This window comes from Oryx dammah, unplaced genomic scaffold, assembly GCF_014754425.2.
Source record: "Oryx dammah isolate SB20612 unplaced genomic scaffold, SCBI_Odam_1.1 HiC_scaffold_25, whole genome shotgun sequence".
Taxonomy (NCBI): Eukaryota; Metazoa; Chordata; class Mammalia; order Artiodactyla; family Bovidae; genus Oryx; species Oryx dammah.
In genome coordinates this window covers 77,005,479-77,022,790 of record NW_024070209.1, presented here as the reverse complement: position 1 = coordinate 77,022,790, position 17,312 = coordinate 77,005,479, and the positions used below count along the sequence as shown (strand labels likewise).

Sequence of the window (17,312 nt, the reverse complement as noted above, 5' to 3'; positions counted from 1 at the left end):
TTTGACTGAAATATTTTAGAATTCTAACAATCTAGAGAAACTTAGCTGGAGCCGTAGTTATAGTAGAGAGTTTTGCCTCTGTGCTAAAGATTTATTTTCCTCTCCCCCTCCCTCTACACTTTTTGTGGGTGCCACCCATGCCAGTGCAGAGGCTTCCCAGGTGGTGGTAGTGCTAAAGAACCCACCTGCCAATGCAGGAAACATAAGAGATGCAGGTTTGATCCCTGGGTTGTCAAGATTCCCTGAAGGAGGGTGTGGTGACCCACTCCAGTATTCCTGCCTAGAGAATCCCAAATGGATAGAGGAGCCTGGCGGGCTGTAGTCCATAGGGTTGCAAAGAGTCAGACATGACTGAGTGATTTGACACGTACACATGCTAGTGACAAGCCTGGATGTACTTAACCTGTCTCAGAATCTTTCCATGCCTGGCTTTCCTTAGTGGTGTCCCAACCTATTGTCTCAACTTGTTGCCCTCAGAGGAGGAACCTGGAATTGTATAATGATGCTGATAGGGTCCACATACTGCTAATTGACACAAAGTGGGAAGTATAAACAGTGTGTCCCCTGTTGGGTAACCATCCACCCTTGCTTCTAGCACTCACCCCTTGGAATTAGGGGTACTGGAAGAAGTCTGCATGAAGGAGTGTAGTTCTCCAGTAGGCTTTATTTGGCTTTCTTCCATTACACTATCCGTCCAATATCTAGTAGAGATTTGTTAGTCTCTTGAAAAATACTGCCTTTTTTTCTGTTTTCCAGTGATTATATTTCTCTCCCTATTTTTAAATGTTCTCTTGGTTATTTCAGTAGAATTTTTTGAAAGTATGAAAGGCAGTGAGTGGTCAGATGCATTTTATTTATTTCATCATCTTGTCCAATATGTATAATTTTTACCAACATGTTCAGTTTGATAAATACAGACATGGCATTATTTTTATATTTAATATATGTTTACATACATCTAAGACTAATTTGGTTTATGTTTACGTACATATAAGACTAATTTCATTTAATTTTGACAACTGTCTGTCCAGAAGCTAATAGGTTCTTATTATTTGTTTTTTAGAAAATGGATCCTACATCTTTGTTACCAACCCTTTTAAATGTGAATCTGACAATATCACATATAGAATGTCTTCCCAAGGACATTCTGGTGAAATTTCAAGGCAGAAATAACATTGAATGTGAGTTTGACTACCACATATTGCAGAGGGAAATACAGCATATTCAAAAAGGAAACAATAATGTAGACATTGATGACTTCTGTTTGGTAGAAGAAAGAGTCTCAGGAGAATGGCAGAGAGGAAGAGTTGTGGAAAAGAAAAATGAACTCTATACTGTGCTCCTCATAGATCGCGGAGAGGAACTGAGAGTTGACAGTACGCACGTTGCTTCAGCCTGTGGCAACTTATTTGAGCTACCACCACGGGTAACATTTGGCATTTTGGCCAACATACTACCAGCTGGGGAAAAATGGTCTCCCAAGGCTTTGAATTATTTCAGGTCATTAGTAGGACTACAAGTGAAAGGTTGTGTACAAGCTGTTTTGCCTCTTCAGATGATTCTTCTTGAAGTGCCAAACATAATATCCCAGGTTCTTGAATTACAATTAGGGAGACTCATTGATGGAGATTCATTTCGTCTTATTGTGGAAATGGTAAAAGAATTCCCCAAACAAATGCCAGATTCATTACACCATAAAAGACCTGAATCATCATTAAGTAATAATGCTACTTTACTTGATATTCAGCATGTTCTGGATAATTTGCAACCATCTTTGTCAGTGGGCAGTACTGAAAGTGTAAAAGTATCATCTGCCTTGAGCCCAAGTAAATTTTATTGCCAATTAATTAAATGGATTCCAGAGTTAGAAAACTTTACAACATGTATGACATTGCATTATGATATTATCAGCCAAGGAAGTAGTCCCACCTGTGATAATTTTGGACTACTTTGTGTTGCCAGAAGGAGAAATGGACAGTGGCATAGAGGAATTCTTCAGCAGCTTTTGCCCAATAATCAAGTGAGAATTTGGTTTATGGATTATGGCAGTAGTGAGACTATACCTTCAGTTCATGTAAAGAAACTTAAACAAGATTTTATCTTAGTACCATTATTTTCATTTCCATGTTCTCTAACATGTTTACACAGTCCAGACAGAGATACAAGAAAATCTCAACTGAGTATATTTAAACAAGCCTTGTTAGGACAGGTAGTATATGCACACCTTGATCAGTTCAATAAGGATGAGCATTTGTATTATGTAACCTTAGAAAGTCAAGAGTCTGCAATTAGTTCTAAGTGTCTGCTGAAGACTGTAGGCACACAAGTACTTTGTCCAGTGTCTGATTCAAAAATTTATAATAGGCTGAGGGCGACTAGTGCTTCTGAGGTAAACAGCTTTGCAGTTGAGAGTTTTATTGCAAACACTGAGCGGTCGATAGACTCTCTAAGTAAAAAAGATACTTTTAAAATAGATTTTCCTGTTAAAACTGTAGAAATGAAGATAGAGGCTGCCTATATAGCTTTTGTAGTGTATGTATTAAATCCATCAAATTTCTGGGTACGTACTAATGAACATCAGAATGAATTTCAAGATATAATGAAAAATATAAACAAATATTATGATTTGTGTGAAAATGATGAACTGATTCTAAGAAATCCAGAACCTGGATTATTTTGTTGTGCTAGATATAGCAAGGATAGACATTTTTATAGAGCTGTCATCACTGAAATTAATGGTTATAAAATTAATGTTTATTTTTTAGATTATGGAAATACTGATTCCATACCATTTTTTGATGTAAAAATTTTGCTTCCAGAGTTCTGTGAGTTGCCTGCTTTAGCCATGTGCTGTTCACTTGCACATATATTTCCTGTTGAAGATTTATGGGTGAAGGCTGCTGTTGATTATTTTAAAAAAATTGTCCTGAACAAAGCAGTTTTGCTTCAGGTTATAGCAAAAAAAGATGACAAATATACTGTAAATATTCAGAGTATTGAAGCCTCAGAAAATAGTGATGTTGTCTCTCTTATGTTACAAGCTGGATATGCAGAATATTGGGAAGTAGAACCAGAATGTTGTCCAAAATTTGTAAGTGAATATTCAGTGTTAAATTTAAAATCTAAAAAAAAAGTTAACGTTAACAAAGTCATATCTGCCCTTGACGGACCTCAATCTAAAAGGTACCATTCAAATAAGCTAAAAGAAAGTAATTTGTCTTTGTTAAAGTCCCCACCTGTTAATTTCTCTGACTTAAAAAACCCTTTCACCTTGTCTGTGGGACCTGAGTCACCATGGCGTTATAAAGAATATGTGTTTAAACCAGGAACAGTCCTTGAAGTTAAGTGTTCTTATTCTTGTGGCCCAGGTGACTTCTTATGCCAGCTGCAGTGTAAGTTAGAAGATTTAAAATTACTAATGGAACAACTTCAGGATTATTATAGTGTTCATTCTGATCCTTATCAGGTTGGGCAGATGGCTTGTGTTGCTAAATCCTCTAAAGATGGGAAGTGGTATAGAGCTGCTATTTTGACTCAAATATCAAAAAAAGAATTTGATGTAGTACTGGTTGATTATGGCTACCAGGAAAGAGTTTTAATTAGAGATCTTTGTGCTATTAAGCCACAGTTTCTTTCTTTAGAAGCCCAGGCCTTCAGATGTAGTCTTAACCATTTAGTTGAACCCATTAGTTGTAAAGTATTCACTTGGTCGAGAGAAGCATACAGAGACTTTGAGAATTTTATTTCTTCATCTAGAGGGTTATTGACTTGTGTCATCTTTGCCATAGTTCTTATATATCCAAACTGTTTAAGTAATTTAGTGGATTTACAGTCTCCGTTTACTAGTGCAAAAGAATTTCTTATTCGTCATGGCTCTGTACAATATTGTACAGTATCAAAGCCATTTCCATCTTCAGTTTGTCTTTACAGTTACTGTTATTCTTCCTTCAATATAAAAATTGGAAGTGAGGAAGAAATATATATATCTCACATATATAGTCCTCAAAAGTTTTATTGCCAACTTAGTAGAAATAATAAAGACCTAGAGATGATAGAAACAAAAATCAGGGAAATTAGTTACCTCAGTGATTGCCCCAAATATAATTTTAGTAAAATGAGATTATGTATATCTAAGTATGTAGAGGATGGTCTCTCTTACAGAGCTTTATCAGTGCCGACAGATTCATTATCTGACTTCCTGGTGTATTTTGTGGACTTTGGAAATGAGCAGTTAGTAGAAGAAAGTATGTTGAGGGCTGTTTCAGATGAATTTCCAGAGTTGCTGTTTACACCTATGCAAGCTATTAAATGTTTTTTGTCAGATCTTAGTGATGTAGATATTCCAGCAGAAATCAATAACTGGTTTGCAGATAAATATTTTGGAAAACCATTAAGGGCAAAAATACTGTCCAGGGAGCCAGATGGCCAGTTTGGTGTGGACTTATATGATGGATATCAACATATAAATCAGAAAATTAAAATGTTGCTTCATGCTTATCAAAAAAAACATTGTGACCAAGCACAGTGTGTGAAAAAGGATTATAAAACAAATGAGAATAAAAAAGAGGCTGTTTCCTTGAAAGGCAAAATAGAAAACAACTATCACCGTAACATAAGTGAAACTAGTCTAATAACATATTCTGAAAGCAAAACAGATCAGCTGATGAATCCCAGAAGTATATATGCCAGGCTTTTGAAACCATCCGTTTGCTGTAAAGTGGAACCTGTGTCAAAAAACAAGGTGAAGACGTCTTTGCAAGATGAACTTAAAAATAAAGGTGTAGAAATTGTCCCTGAACTTGCACACATTCTTGATGAACATGATGTGGGCCAAAACTCAGTAAAGGTTGTATCACAGTCCTTTATCAGAAAATTAAATAAAGCAGCCTCAAAAAACATACACAGTCATGCTAGACCACAAATTAAAGACCTTCCTCAACCCAAGATTTACTTAAATGCATATGTTAAAGGATATGTTTCTAATATAAGTAATCCAGCGAGTTTCCATATTCAGCTTGCTGAGAATGAAAATTTAATCATCAGACTAGCGGCTGCTCTAAATGTAAGAAGAGCCAGTATAGTGAGAGAGAGAAAATCAGTTAAACCCATGGTAGGAGATCTTGTAGTTGCAGAATACTCTGGTGACAATGCCATTTACAGAGCAGTTATTAAGAAAATTTTGTCAAGAAATTCTTATGAAGTGGAATTTATTGACTATGGTAACACTGCAGTAGTAAGCACATCTAAAATTTATGAAATTAAGAAGGAATTCTTAACCATTCCTCAGCTAGGAGTTCATTGTTTCCTTAGTGGAGTCAAGTGGAATGAACCTAATGAAATATGGGACAGAAAAACTGTGGATTATTTTGCTTCAAGAGTAAGTAACAAAACAGTTTCCTGTGAGTTTTTGAAAAGGCATGAACAGAAATGGGAAGTAAATGTAATTTGTGATGAAAAATGTGTCATTAATGAACTAGTGAAATGGACAGCATGCTCGAAACTACAGAGAATAGTATTAGAAATGCCTCAGGTTGTCTCTCAAAAGATGGGCCCTGTTGATAATGAAATGAAGAAAGGAGGGTCAAATGGATATGAAGATTCTGTGATCCTTCAGCCATTCTACCAACAACTGGTTAGTATTCCTTTTGAAGAGTTAAAACCTGGACAACTTGAAAAGGCTGAAATACTTCATGTTTCACAAAGTGGAACGTTTTATGTGAAGTTATCTAAAAATAAAAAGACTTTATCAGATTTAACAGTATTAATTACTAAAGAAGTAAGAAACACTGCTTTTTTATCAGTGGAAAATGTTGAGCAAGGCTTGGAATGCTTGGCAAAATCTAAGAACACTTTTAAGTGGTATCGATCAAAAGTAGATAAGTATGTTGATGAGAAAGTGCTTGTTTTTTTAGTAGATTGTGGTAGGTATGAAATAGTGCCTTTATGTAATACTAAGGTGCTCAGTAATGAAATCAGAAATATTCCAAGACAAGCTGTGCCTTGTAAATGGATTTGGTTTGAAAATTTTAGGAAGATGCCATTTGAATCCATTGTGGGTTTGTTTGCTCATTTGGAAATAAGCATCCTTTTCCTGAAATATTTAGACTCTGCTTGGAAAGTAGACATTTTGATAGATGGTCTGTTACTTTTGGAATATTTAAATTTAAATACAGTTCATGTTGAAGAAAACAAATTTAGATCTTCAGGAATTATTTGTAGTGTTGAATCTAAGACTCCCGTATTACCATGTACCATAAGATCATTTCCTTGGACACAGCTTCAAAATGGTAGGCAATATTTTGGTATTGCCACTGCTGTTTCTGATCCATCAGACTTCTGTGTTCAGTTGGAAGATTTCTTTGACACAATGAAATCTCTCTTTATGTTGCTTTCTGATCTACCAGAAGACTTAGAAACAGTGCCTCAAGAGCATATAATTCCCGGTTCTAGTTGTTTGTTCAAATATGAATTGGAAGATCAGTGGAATAGAGTAGAAATTTCCGAAGTCTCTGATCAGAATTTACTTCTTATATTGATTGACTATGGATTTTCTGTTTACATACATTATTCAGATATAAAAAATCTTAAAGTTGTTCCTGAAGAACTTCTGAATTTGCCGAGGCTAAGTTATCCTTGCATCTTACATGGTGTCTTACCTGCTGAAGGGAAACATTGGAATGAAGAAGCCAAAAGATTTTTTCAAGATTTCCTGAGTAAACCAGGCTTAGTTTTTCAGTTTAGGGAATACAGTTTTGAAAAAAAACTGAAGGTAGACATCATTCATGAGAAAAACAATTTGGCAGACATGTTAGTTGCCTCTGGTCTTGGAATTTATTCTGAAGATTCAGCTCATCTCGACGCAGTTACTGCTGGATCTGTTGAAGTCCAATATAAGTCAGAGAGTAAGCCTATTTGCCAATTGTTAGATCAAAATAATTACAAAATAGAAAATATAAATTGTACATGCACTGAGAAGCAAGTGCTAAAAAATCAGAAAACTATAAAGAGGAAAGACGTCTATAAACACCTCTTAAGGAAAAGCCATATTAGTAGAAGATTACAGTCTGGAAACTCAGTACTGAGGAGGAAGAACGTTGATACTGGAAAACATAATCCCCGAAGTACCATTACATCTGATACATGTGCAACAGCTTCATTTTGGGAATCATCTAATGGTTTGAAGAATAACACCAATTGCATTGAAAACATTTTTGCAAAGCTAAGTGAAGGATTGCAGGAAAATAATACAGTGGACTTAAGAACAACAGGAAAAGCACTACATGTTAATGAAGTAATGGTATCAAAACATTTGAAAGGTAAGTGGACATTTTTAAAGAAATAATTCTATTTTGTAGATTTTGTAGATTCTATTTTTGATTATTTAAAGGTTTGTTATTTACTAAAATTATTCAAGTTGAAAATGCCCTGCAAGATTTTACTAAAAATTTGAATAAAGGGATAACTAGAAGAGATCACTTGAATTATAAAATGATGCTTTGCTATTTTTACCTTTTATGAATGCTTTGTGAATGTAATGAAAGTAGAGGATTTGAACCACATATACATGAACATGTGCATGACATTTTACAAACTTCACGGGTTTCTCAAAACTCCTGAAGGTCCACAGATCTCACATTGATCTTGCTACTATTAGAGAGCTTCCTGGGTGCATTTTGAAGAATCAGTTTTCTATTATACTTTGATTCTTATCAGATTACATATATCTTGAGGTTTTTTGAGTATGATTTTTAGCATATTGACAATGTAATTAAACTTGTAGGATTGACTCTAGCATAGTCATCTGAAAACTTTCAGATATCAAGCTGTTCATGAACATTAAATTTTTAATAGCCTATGTGCTAGAGTTAAAATTTTAATATTCTCTGTGTGGAGTATTATCTTTTTTTGTTTATGTGTGTTATATTTCATTTTATATATGAATTAGTGAGGATTTATAGGTTATAAAGAATATTCTATGCTTAATGAATGCTCCAACCTGTGTATTATCTTTTCTTGTTTATGTGTGTTATATTTCATTTTGTAAATGAATTAGTGAGGACTTATAGGTTATAAAGAATATTCTATGCTTAATGAATGCTCCAACTTGTAGAATATTCTGTGCTTAATGAATCCTCTAACTTGTATATTATTCCAACATATACAGGTTACATTGTTTCAGTGAATGGAGGTATCTTGTTTTTAATTGATATATTTTAGAAAGTATTTCATTTGAATTCATATTAGATGTTTTGTAGTGAATTGATAAATGCTTTAGTATGGGCCCCCTTTTTTTTTTCCCTAATTTTTGAATCACTCTTTTATCATAGTAGCAGTAATGGTAGAATGCTTATTATGTTCCCAGGTACTAGGTGGAATTATACATATTAGCTTATTTAAAGCTTTCCACTACTCTTTTAAGCTCCATTAAAATGTAAATTAATAACTAGTATCCTACTTCCTTGCCTGAATTCAAAACCACCTTACAGAGACAAGCGGAAAGACAATTGAGCAACATACTACATTTATTAAAAACAAAACAATAGTTGATGAATGTGGCTTACATACATGGGTATATAGGTTTCCCAATACTGAATCTATAAAAGTAGGCTTAACCCACATAGGCACAGAGGAGAGTTTCTCCATGGGGGCTTACCCATGTAAAATTTACAGCTTGAGGTAGCCATATCTATAAAGGGAGAGAGAGGGAAGAGGAAGAGACGAATAAAACATAGATCTTTCTCACTGTAAATGAAACAGATTGCCTCGACTTCTCGAGTATGAGTAAGGGTGGAATGAGACCAGAGGGTTGTTAATCTAGAAGTGTGCCTCAATCATGAATACTTCCACATGGAGGAAGATCAGGAATGAGAAGTGTCCTTCTCCCCCAAAATTATTATGAATATTTTCACTAAGGCTCAGGGAAATTAAGTAAATTGCCCATGGACATAAAGCTGTTAAGTAAGAAACTGAAATTTTAAATTCAGATTTCTCCAACTACAGAGTCTACTTTTGTCCATTATTTATACTTTAAAAAATAGTTTATTTTAGAAAGGGTTTTTCTATAAAACCCCTGACCATCAGTCTGTTCATTTTGGCACTTACATATCTTTTATTGTTCCTTTACTTGTGAATGTTTTTGCCTTCTTTGTTTTGCTCATCAGATTCTTTAAGATCCCACTTTTGGTCACCATGTCTATCCCATCTCCTGCATCCTTAGCACACAGTGAGTCAAAAACTTAAAGTGTTGAAAGTAGCAGTTATAAAAGGAGTTAGAGAATCAAACATTAAATTATACTTCTAAAAAATTTGAAGTCCCTTTTAAGGAAAGATCATAACTTCAGTGATACAAAAATATATGGTTTTATGGACAGAGAATAGGATGATAGATTTGCTATTATCATAGTTTTAGAACAAAACAAAATAAGAAAACAACACAAACTGATTTCATTGCCTGGAGTGCCATCTGGGTTCTTCCACCTGTATTACTTATCCAAGAGCAATAGTAACCACTGCTGTTTGCTGCTATTATTGGCTGTAGCTTGTCTGAGTCTAGAGCAAAATAGTTTTAGTAGTTCTTATTTGAAGATAATCAACACTTGAGAAACTTTAGTGATTATTAAAAATGTTAGCAGAGGGACTCTAACAGCCATGCTTTTCAAGCTAGGCTTTGCATTGGCGTTAAGAAAGGATGTTTTCTTTTTTAAAATTCTGATGCCTGTGTGTCAGTTTTACAGATTGTAGATTGTTTTAATTGGTCAAACTGTGGCCTTGTCATTAAGATTTTAAAGCTCCCCAAGTGATTCTGATGTATAGCCAAGGTACAGAATTGCTATTCTAGAAATTACTATGGATAGCTTCTTGAATTGTGGGAGAAAATAGCAATTTTGTATTTTCATGTGGGGAAAATGTTTAGAATTGTTTCTGTATTTGGAGTCCAGACTATACATAATAAGTCATAGTAATCCTCTGCTAAACTTAATTTAAGGTAATGGACATTGTATTAGAAATGGCCTAGAAGTATATAATGCATTTATTTCATCTTGCTCAGGTATTGTTTTAGTTATAGAAGTTTGTTGTTGTTCAGTTGCTAAGTCGTGTTCCACTCTTAGCGATCCCATGAACTGCAACACACCAGGCTTCCCTGTTCTTCACCATCTCCTGGATTTGCTCAAACTCATGTTCATTGAGTTGGTGATACCATCCAACCGTCTCATCCTTTGTTAGCCCCTTCTCCTCCTTCCCTCAATCTTTCTCAGCATCAAAGTCTTTTCCAATGAGTCAGCTCTTTGCATCAGGTGGCCAAAATATTGGGGCATCAACTTCAGCATTAGTTCTTCCAATGAATATTCAGGGTTGCTTTCCTTTAGGATTGACTGGTGTGATCTTGCTGTCCAGGGACTCTTCTCCAGCATCACAGTTCAAAAGCATCAATTCTTCAGCACTGAGCCTTCTTTATAGTCCAACTCTCACATCCATACGTGAGTACTAGAAAAACCATAGCTTTGACAATATGGACCTTTGCTGCCAAAGTGATGTCTCTGCTTTTTAATACACTATGTAGGTTTGTCATAGCTTTTCTTTCAAGGAGCAAACATCTTTTAATTTCATGGCTATAGTCACCGTCTGCAGTGATTTTGGAGCCCAAGAAAATGAAATATTACTTTCTCTACTTTTTCCCCATCTATTTGCTATGAAGTGATGGGATTGGATGCCATGCTCTTAGTTTTTTGAATGTTGAGCTTTTTCACTCTCCTCTTCATCAGGAGGCTCTTTAGTTCCTCTTTGCTTTCCGCCATTATCTTGTAGAAGTTGCTGCCTCTTATATTTAGACAATTGTCTTAACTTGTTCATAGATTCAGCCTACTATAACATATGAATATTTAAATATTCAAGGCAATTGTTTTTATTTACAGACTGTTTTCTCCAAAATAAAAATTACTAGTCCTTCTCCAGGATGTTTTTACAGAGTTCTTTTGTTTTTTGTTTTATTGCAGTGGTTGGTTGGTTGGTACTTGCTTTTTTATTTTTCTCTGGAAGTCCTGAAACAATTATTTCAAAAAGAATCTTCATGTAAACTGTGCTTGCATGCATGCTAAATTGCTTCAGTCTTGTCCAACTCTTTGTGACCCTATAGAATGTAGCCCACCAGGCTCCTCTGTCCATGGGATTCTCCAGGCAGGAGTACTGGAGTGGGTTGCCTTGCCCTCCTCCAGGGGAATCTCCTGATCCTGGGATCGAATCTACATCTCCTGTGGCTCCTGCACTGTAGGCAGATTGTTGACTGCTGAGCCAGAGTCTTTTCTCATTTAGGTTATTACAGAATATTGAGTAGAGTCCCCTATGCTATACAGTAGATTCTGAAGTGAAAAGTGCTCAATCTTGTCTGACTCTATGAGATACCCCCCCACCCCTGCCACCATGGACTATAACCCACCAGAATCCTCTGCCTGTTAAATTTTCTAGAAAAGAATGCTTTAGTGGGTTGCCATTTCCTTTTCTAGGGGATCTTCCAGACCCAGGGATTGAACCTGCATCTCTGGTGTCTCCTGCTTTGGCAGAAAGATTCTTTACCACTAGCACCACCTGGGGTCCTGCATGTAAGCTTTATCTTATAATACTTGTCTTTCTCTGACTTATGATAAACTTCAGTTCATTCATGTTGCTATAAACGGCATTTTTTCATTCTTTTTAATGGCTGAGTAATAGCCCATTGTATATATTACTACGTCTTTATCCATTCATCTGTAACTGTATCAGTTTGCATTCTTACCAACAGTGTAGGAGGGTTCTTTTTTCTCCATACCCTTTCTAGCATTTACTGTTGTAGGTTTTTGTTTTTGTTTTTTGATGATGGCCATTATAACAAGTGTGAGGTGGTATCTCATGGTAATTTTGGTTTGCATTTCTCTAATAATTAGTGGTGTTGGGGATCTTTTCATGTGTGTGGTTTCCTTTGTGGTGCAAAAGCTTTTGAATTTAAATAGGTCCCATTAGTTTTTTTGTTTTTATTTTCATTTCTCTAGCAGATGGCTTGAAGAAGATATTGCTGTGATTTCTGTCAGGGAGTGTTCTGCCTATGTTTTTCTCTAAGAAAAACAGTGATATTTGTTACACTGATATTTTCAGTTTTGTGCCAATACCTGTTGTTTTTATGACTGTAGCTTTGTAGTGTAGTCTTAAGTCAGGGCACCTGGTTCCTTCAGCTAAATTTCTCTAAAAATTGCTCCGGTTATTAGATGTCTTTTGTGTGTCCGTACAGATTTTAAGGTTTTCTTGTTATAATTCTGTGAAAAATGCCATTGGTTACTTGATAGGGATTGCTGTGAATCTGTAGTTTGCTTTGGTAGTATAGTCATTTCGAAAATACTGATTCTTTCAGTCCAAGAACATAGTGTATATTTCCATCTGTTTATGTAATCTTCTATTTCTTTCATCAGCATCTTGTAGTTTTCAGAGTACATGTCTTTTGTTTTCTTAGGTAGGTTTATTCCTAGGTAATTTATTCTTTTTGATGTGATGGTAAATGGGATTGTTTCTTTAATTTTTTTCTAATCTTTTGTTGTTAGTGTATAGAAATACAACAGATTTCTGTATATTAATTTTGTATCCTGCAACTTTACTGAATTCATTGATGAACTCTTAATAGCTTTCTGGTACCATCTTTAGGATTTTCTATATATTGTATCATGTCATCTGCAAGCAGTAACAGTTTTGCTTCTTTTTTTCCAATTTTAATTTCTTTTACTTTTTCTTCTCTGATTGCCATGGCTAGGATTTCTAAAACTGTGTTGAATAAAAGTGTCAAGAGTGAACATTCATTTCTTGCTTCTGATCTTATAGGAAATGCTCTCAGCTATTCGCCAATGAGTATGTCTTATACAGTTTGTTTATTTACCTGGAAGACATCTTTGAAAGAAATCTGGAATGGCAACTCAGTTTTAGAGAAGAATATTGTCTGACATTTTAAATTTGAGATCCTATCTGGACATCCAAAGGGGGGTGGCTGACAGGCATGCAAAATGTCAGATGGAATTTTGAAAATACAACACTAAGTGATATATATATTCATAAATCACTTGCATTAAATCTAGCATGGTACTGAAAAATATGGGCATGGAGGCCAGATTCCGTGAGTTTGAATTCCTTTTTCCATCCTTTACTAATTGAAAATGTAGGTAAGCTTTTTAACTGATCTGTTCCTCAGCTTCTTCGTCTGTAAATGGAGATCATCATAATTACTCCATTGTTTGGTGGAGGATTAAATAAAACACAAAGTATTTTCACTAGTACCTCAGTTCAGTGTAGTTGCTCAGTCATGTCCAACACTTTGTGACCCCATGCACTGCAGCATGCCAGGCCTCCTTGTCCATCACCAACTCCCGGAGTTTACCCAAACTCATGTCCATTGAGTTGGTGCTGCTATCCAACCATCTCATCCTCTGTCGTCCCCTTCTCCTCCTGCCCTCAGTCTTTCCCAGCATTAGGGTCTTTCCAAATGAGTCAGCTCTTTGCATCAGGTGGCCAAAGTACTGGAGTTTCAGCTTTAGCATCAGTCCTTCCAGTGAATATTCAGGATGATTTCCTTTAGCATGGACTGGTTGGATCTCCTTGCAGTCCAAGGGAATCTCAGGAATCTTTTCCAACACCACGATTCAAAAGCATCAATTCTTCGGTGCTCAGCTTTCTTTATAGTCCAACTCTCACATCCATACATGACTACTGTAAAAACCATAGCCTTGACTAGACGGACCTTTGTTGGCAAAGTAATGTCTCTGCTTTTTAATATACTGTTTGGGTTAATCATAACTTTCCTTCCAAGGAGTAAGCGTCTTTTAATTTCATGGCTACAATCACCATCTGCAGTGATTTTGCAGCCCCCCAAAATAAAGTCAGCCACTGTTTCCACTGTTTGCCCATCTATTTCCCATGAAGGGATGGGACCAGATGCCATGATCTTAGTTTTCTGAATGTTGAGCTTTAAGCCAACTTTTCACTCTCTCACTTTCATCAAGAGGCTCTTTAGTTCTTCTTCGCTTTCTGCCATAAGGGTGGTGTCATCTGTGTAGTAGGTTATTCGCAAGATTAATCGCAATCTTGATTCCGGCTTGTACTTCATCCAACCCAGCGTTTCTCATGATGTACTCTGCATATAAGTTAAATAAGCAGGGTGACAATGTACAGCCTTGATGTACTCCTTTTCCTATTTGGAACCAGTCTGTTGTTCCATGTCCAGTTCTAATGGTTGCTTCCTGACCTGCATACAGATTTCTCAAGAGGCAGGTCAGGTGGTCTGGTATTCCCATCTCTTTCAGAATTTTCCACAGTTTATTGTGATCCACACAGTCAAAGGCTTTGGCATAGTCAGTAAAGCAGAACTAGATGCTTTTCTGGAACTCTCTTGCTTTTGTGATGATCCAGTGGATGTTGACACTTTGATCTCTGGTTCCTCTGCCTTTTTTAAACCTGGCTTGAACATCTGGAAGTTCACGGTTCACGTGTTGCTGAAGCCTGGCTTGGAGAATTTTGAGCATTACTTTACTAGCGTGTGAGATGAGTGCAATTGTGCAGTCGTTTGAGCATTCTTTGGCATTGCTTTTCTTTGGGATTGGAATGAAAACTGACGTTTTCCAGTCCTGTGGCCACTGCTGAGTTTTCCAAATTAGGTGGCATATTGAGTGCAGCACTTTCACAGCATCATCTTTTAGGATTTGAAATAGCTCCACTGGAATTCCATCACCTCCACTAGCTTTGATTGTAGTGATGCTTCCTAAGGCCCACTTAACTTCGCATTCCAGCATGTCTGGCTCTAGGTGAGTGATTATCTGGGTCATGAAGATCTTTTTTGTACAGTTCTGTGTATTCTTGCCACCTCTTCTTAATATCTTCTGCTTCTGTTAGGTCCATACCATTTCTGTCCTTTATCGAGCCCATCTTTGCATGAAACATTCCCTTGGTATCTCTAATTTTCTTGAAGAGATCTCTGCTAAGTCACTTCAGTCATGTCTGACTCTGTGCGACCCCATAGACTGCAGCCCACCAGGCTCTGCCATCCCTGGGATTCTCCAGGCAAGAACACTGGAGTGGGTTGCCATTTCCTCTTTCCCATTCTGTTGTTTTCCTCTATTTCTTTGCATTGATTGCCGAGGAAGGCTTTCTTATCTCTCCTTGCTATTCTTTGGAACTCTGCATTCAAATAGGTATATCTTTCTTTTTCTCCTTTGCTTTTCGCTTTGCTTCTCTTCACAGCTATTTGTAAGGCCTCCTTAGACAGCCATTTTGCTTTTTTGCCTTTCTTTTTCTTGGGGATGGTCTTGATCCCTTTCTCCTGTACAATGTCATGAACCTCCGTCATGAACCTCCATCCATAGTTCATCAGGCACTCTGTCTATCAGATCTAGTCCCTTAAATCTATTTCTTACTTCCACTGTATAATCATAAGGAATTTGATTTAGGTCATACCTGAATGGTCTAGTGGTTTTCCCCACTTTCTTCAATTTAGGTCTGAATTTGGCAATAAGGTGTTCATGATCTGATCTACAGTCAGCTCCCGGTCTTATTTTTGCTGACTGTGTAGAGTGTCTCTGCCTTCGCTGGAAAGAATATAATCAATCTGATTTCGGTGTTGGCCATCTGGTGATGTCCATGTGTAGAGTCTTTTCTTGTGTTATTGGAAGAGAGTGTTTGCTATGGCCAGTGTGTTCTCTTGGCAAAACTCTATTAGCCTTTGCCCTGCTTCGTTCTGTACTCCAAGGCAAATTTGCCTGTTACCCCAGGTGTTTCTTGACTTCTAGTTTTGCATTCCAGTCCCCTGTAATGAAAAGGATGTCTTTTTTGATGTTAGTTCTAAAAGGTCTTGTAGGTCTTCGTACAACTGTTCAGCTTCAGCTTCTTCAGCGTCACTATTACCTGATGTATAGTAAATGCTTATTGTTAGCCAGTAATCATTATAATAACGCAACTATATTTACTTTGAAAATATTTTGGGAAATGGTAACTTTGAAAAAATTCTGATGCTACTCTGTAAGAAGTGTTTAGGACAATGTGTGCATGTGCACACATCATAACTTAACAGTGTGAGATTAATGGTTAAATTTCTATTTTGAAGGTAGGACTTATGATTAAGAGATAATTATTGTTTTAAATAAGCATTGGAATAGGCTGTACGTGTTTCACAGAGGTTATAATTGTTTAAGAAAGCCATTTTAAGTTTCTATATATATGGTTATATATTTTGGTGTATGCATAATTTATTTATGCTTTATTTCATATCTTTAGTTTCTATATTGGGACTTTTAGGAATTATATAGAAATTCTGTTTATGTCAAATCTTGATTATTAATTGAACCCATAATGCTTTGTAAATTGTATTCATCATGTTCATTTTTGTTTGCTTTTTCAGTAGAGGGAGAAGAAAGTTCAGATGGTTTATGCATCAACAGATGGTACATAGAATACACAGTAATTGCTATATTTAGATGTTCCAGATATATTTTAAAAGTTTTAAGTGTAGAACAATTTTTAATATATTAAAACTGTTAAAATAATCTAGATTGTTCAGATTATTTTCTCAGGAGACAATAACTAGAATGTTAGAGGAATTTTTGACACCCAAGAATTGTTATTTGATGTAAAAAGTGTTACTTAGGAAATGTGGTTCACCTCTAAAGTATCTTGAAAAAATTTTATTCAAGAAATAATTTTTACACATGCTTTTACAGTCATTAGATAATATCATTTTAATATTTTCAGCTGTCTTGCTGACTGATGTCTGTGTTTCAGTTGCTACTTTGTAGGGTCCTAATTTCAATCCTGAGTTATATGCAGTCAGTGGCACCCCACTCCAGTACTCTTGCCTGGAAAATCCCATGGACGGAGGAGCCTGGTAGGCTGCAGTCCATGGGGTCGCTAAGAGTTGGATACGACTGAGCAACTTCACTTTCACTTTTCACTTTCATGCATTGGAGAAGGAATTGGCAACCCACTCCAGTGTTCTTGCCGGGAGAATCCCAGGGATGGGGGAGCCTGGTGGGCTGCCGTCTATGGGGTCACACAGAGTCGGACATGACTGAAGTGACTTAGCAGCAGCAGCAACCCTGTGTAACTGTATTCCCTGGGACGTAGAGGTGCTTATAGGACTGACATTTATCAGAAGGTCAGAGTTAATCCTATTTTCCCATCTTTTTAGCTCTTACTATGGTGTTTTTCTTCCTTTCATTTTATCATTATATCTATTTTTAATTTGGGTTTGGGTTTATTGCTTGTGGATATTTGTGATATGTGGGTTTTTATGACATTAAAGAACATCCTTCTCT

General features: G+C 36.2%; 1 protein-coding gene across 1 annotated transcript in view; it reads left to right on the top strand.

The window, feature by feature from the left end:
- Window positions 1–1,066: 1,066 nt before the first annotated feature.
- TDRD15 (tudor domain containing 15) overlaps window positions 1,067–17,312 on the top strand; it is a 95,449-nt gene continuing 79,203 nt past the window's right edge. The window contains exon 1 of the mRNA XM_040225703.1: window positions 1,067–7,316. Coding sequence (XP_040081637.1) covers window positions 1,067–7,316 — 6,250 coding nt within the window. The remainder of the gene's footprint in view (window positions 7,317–17,312) is intronic.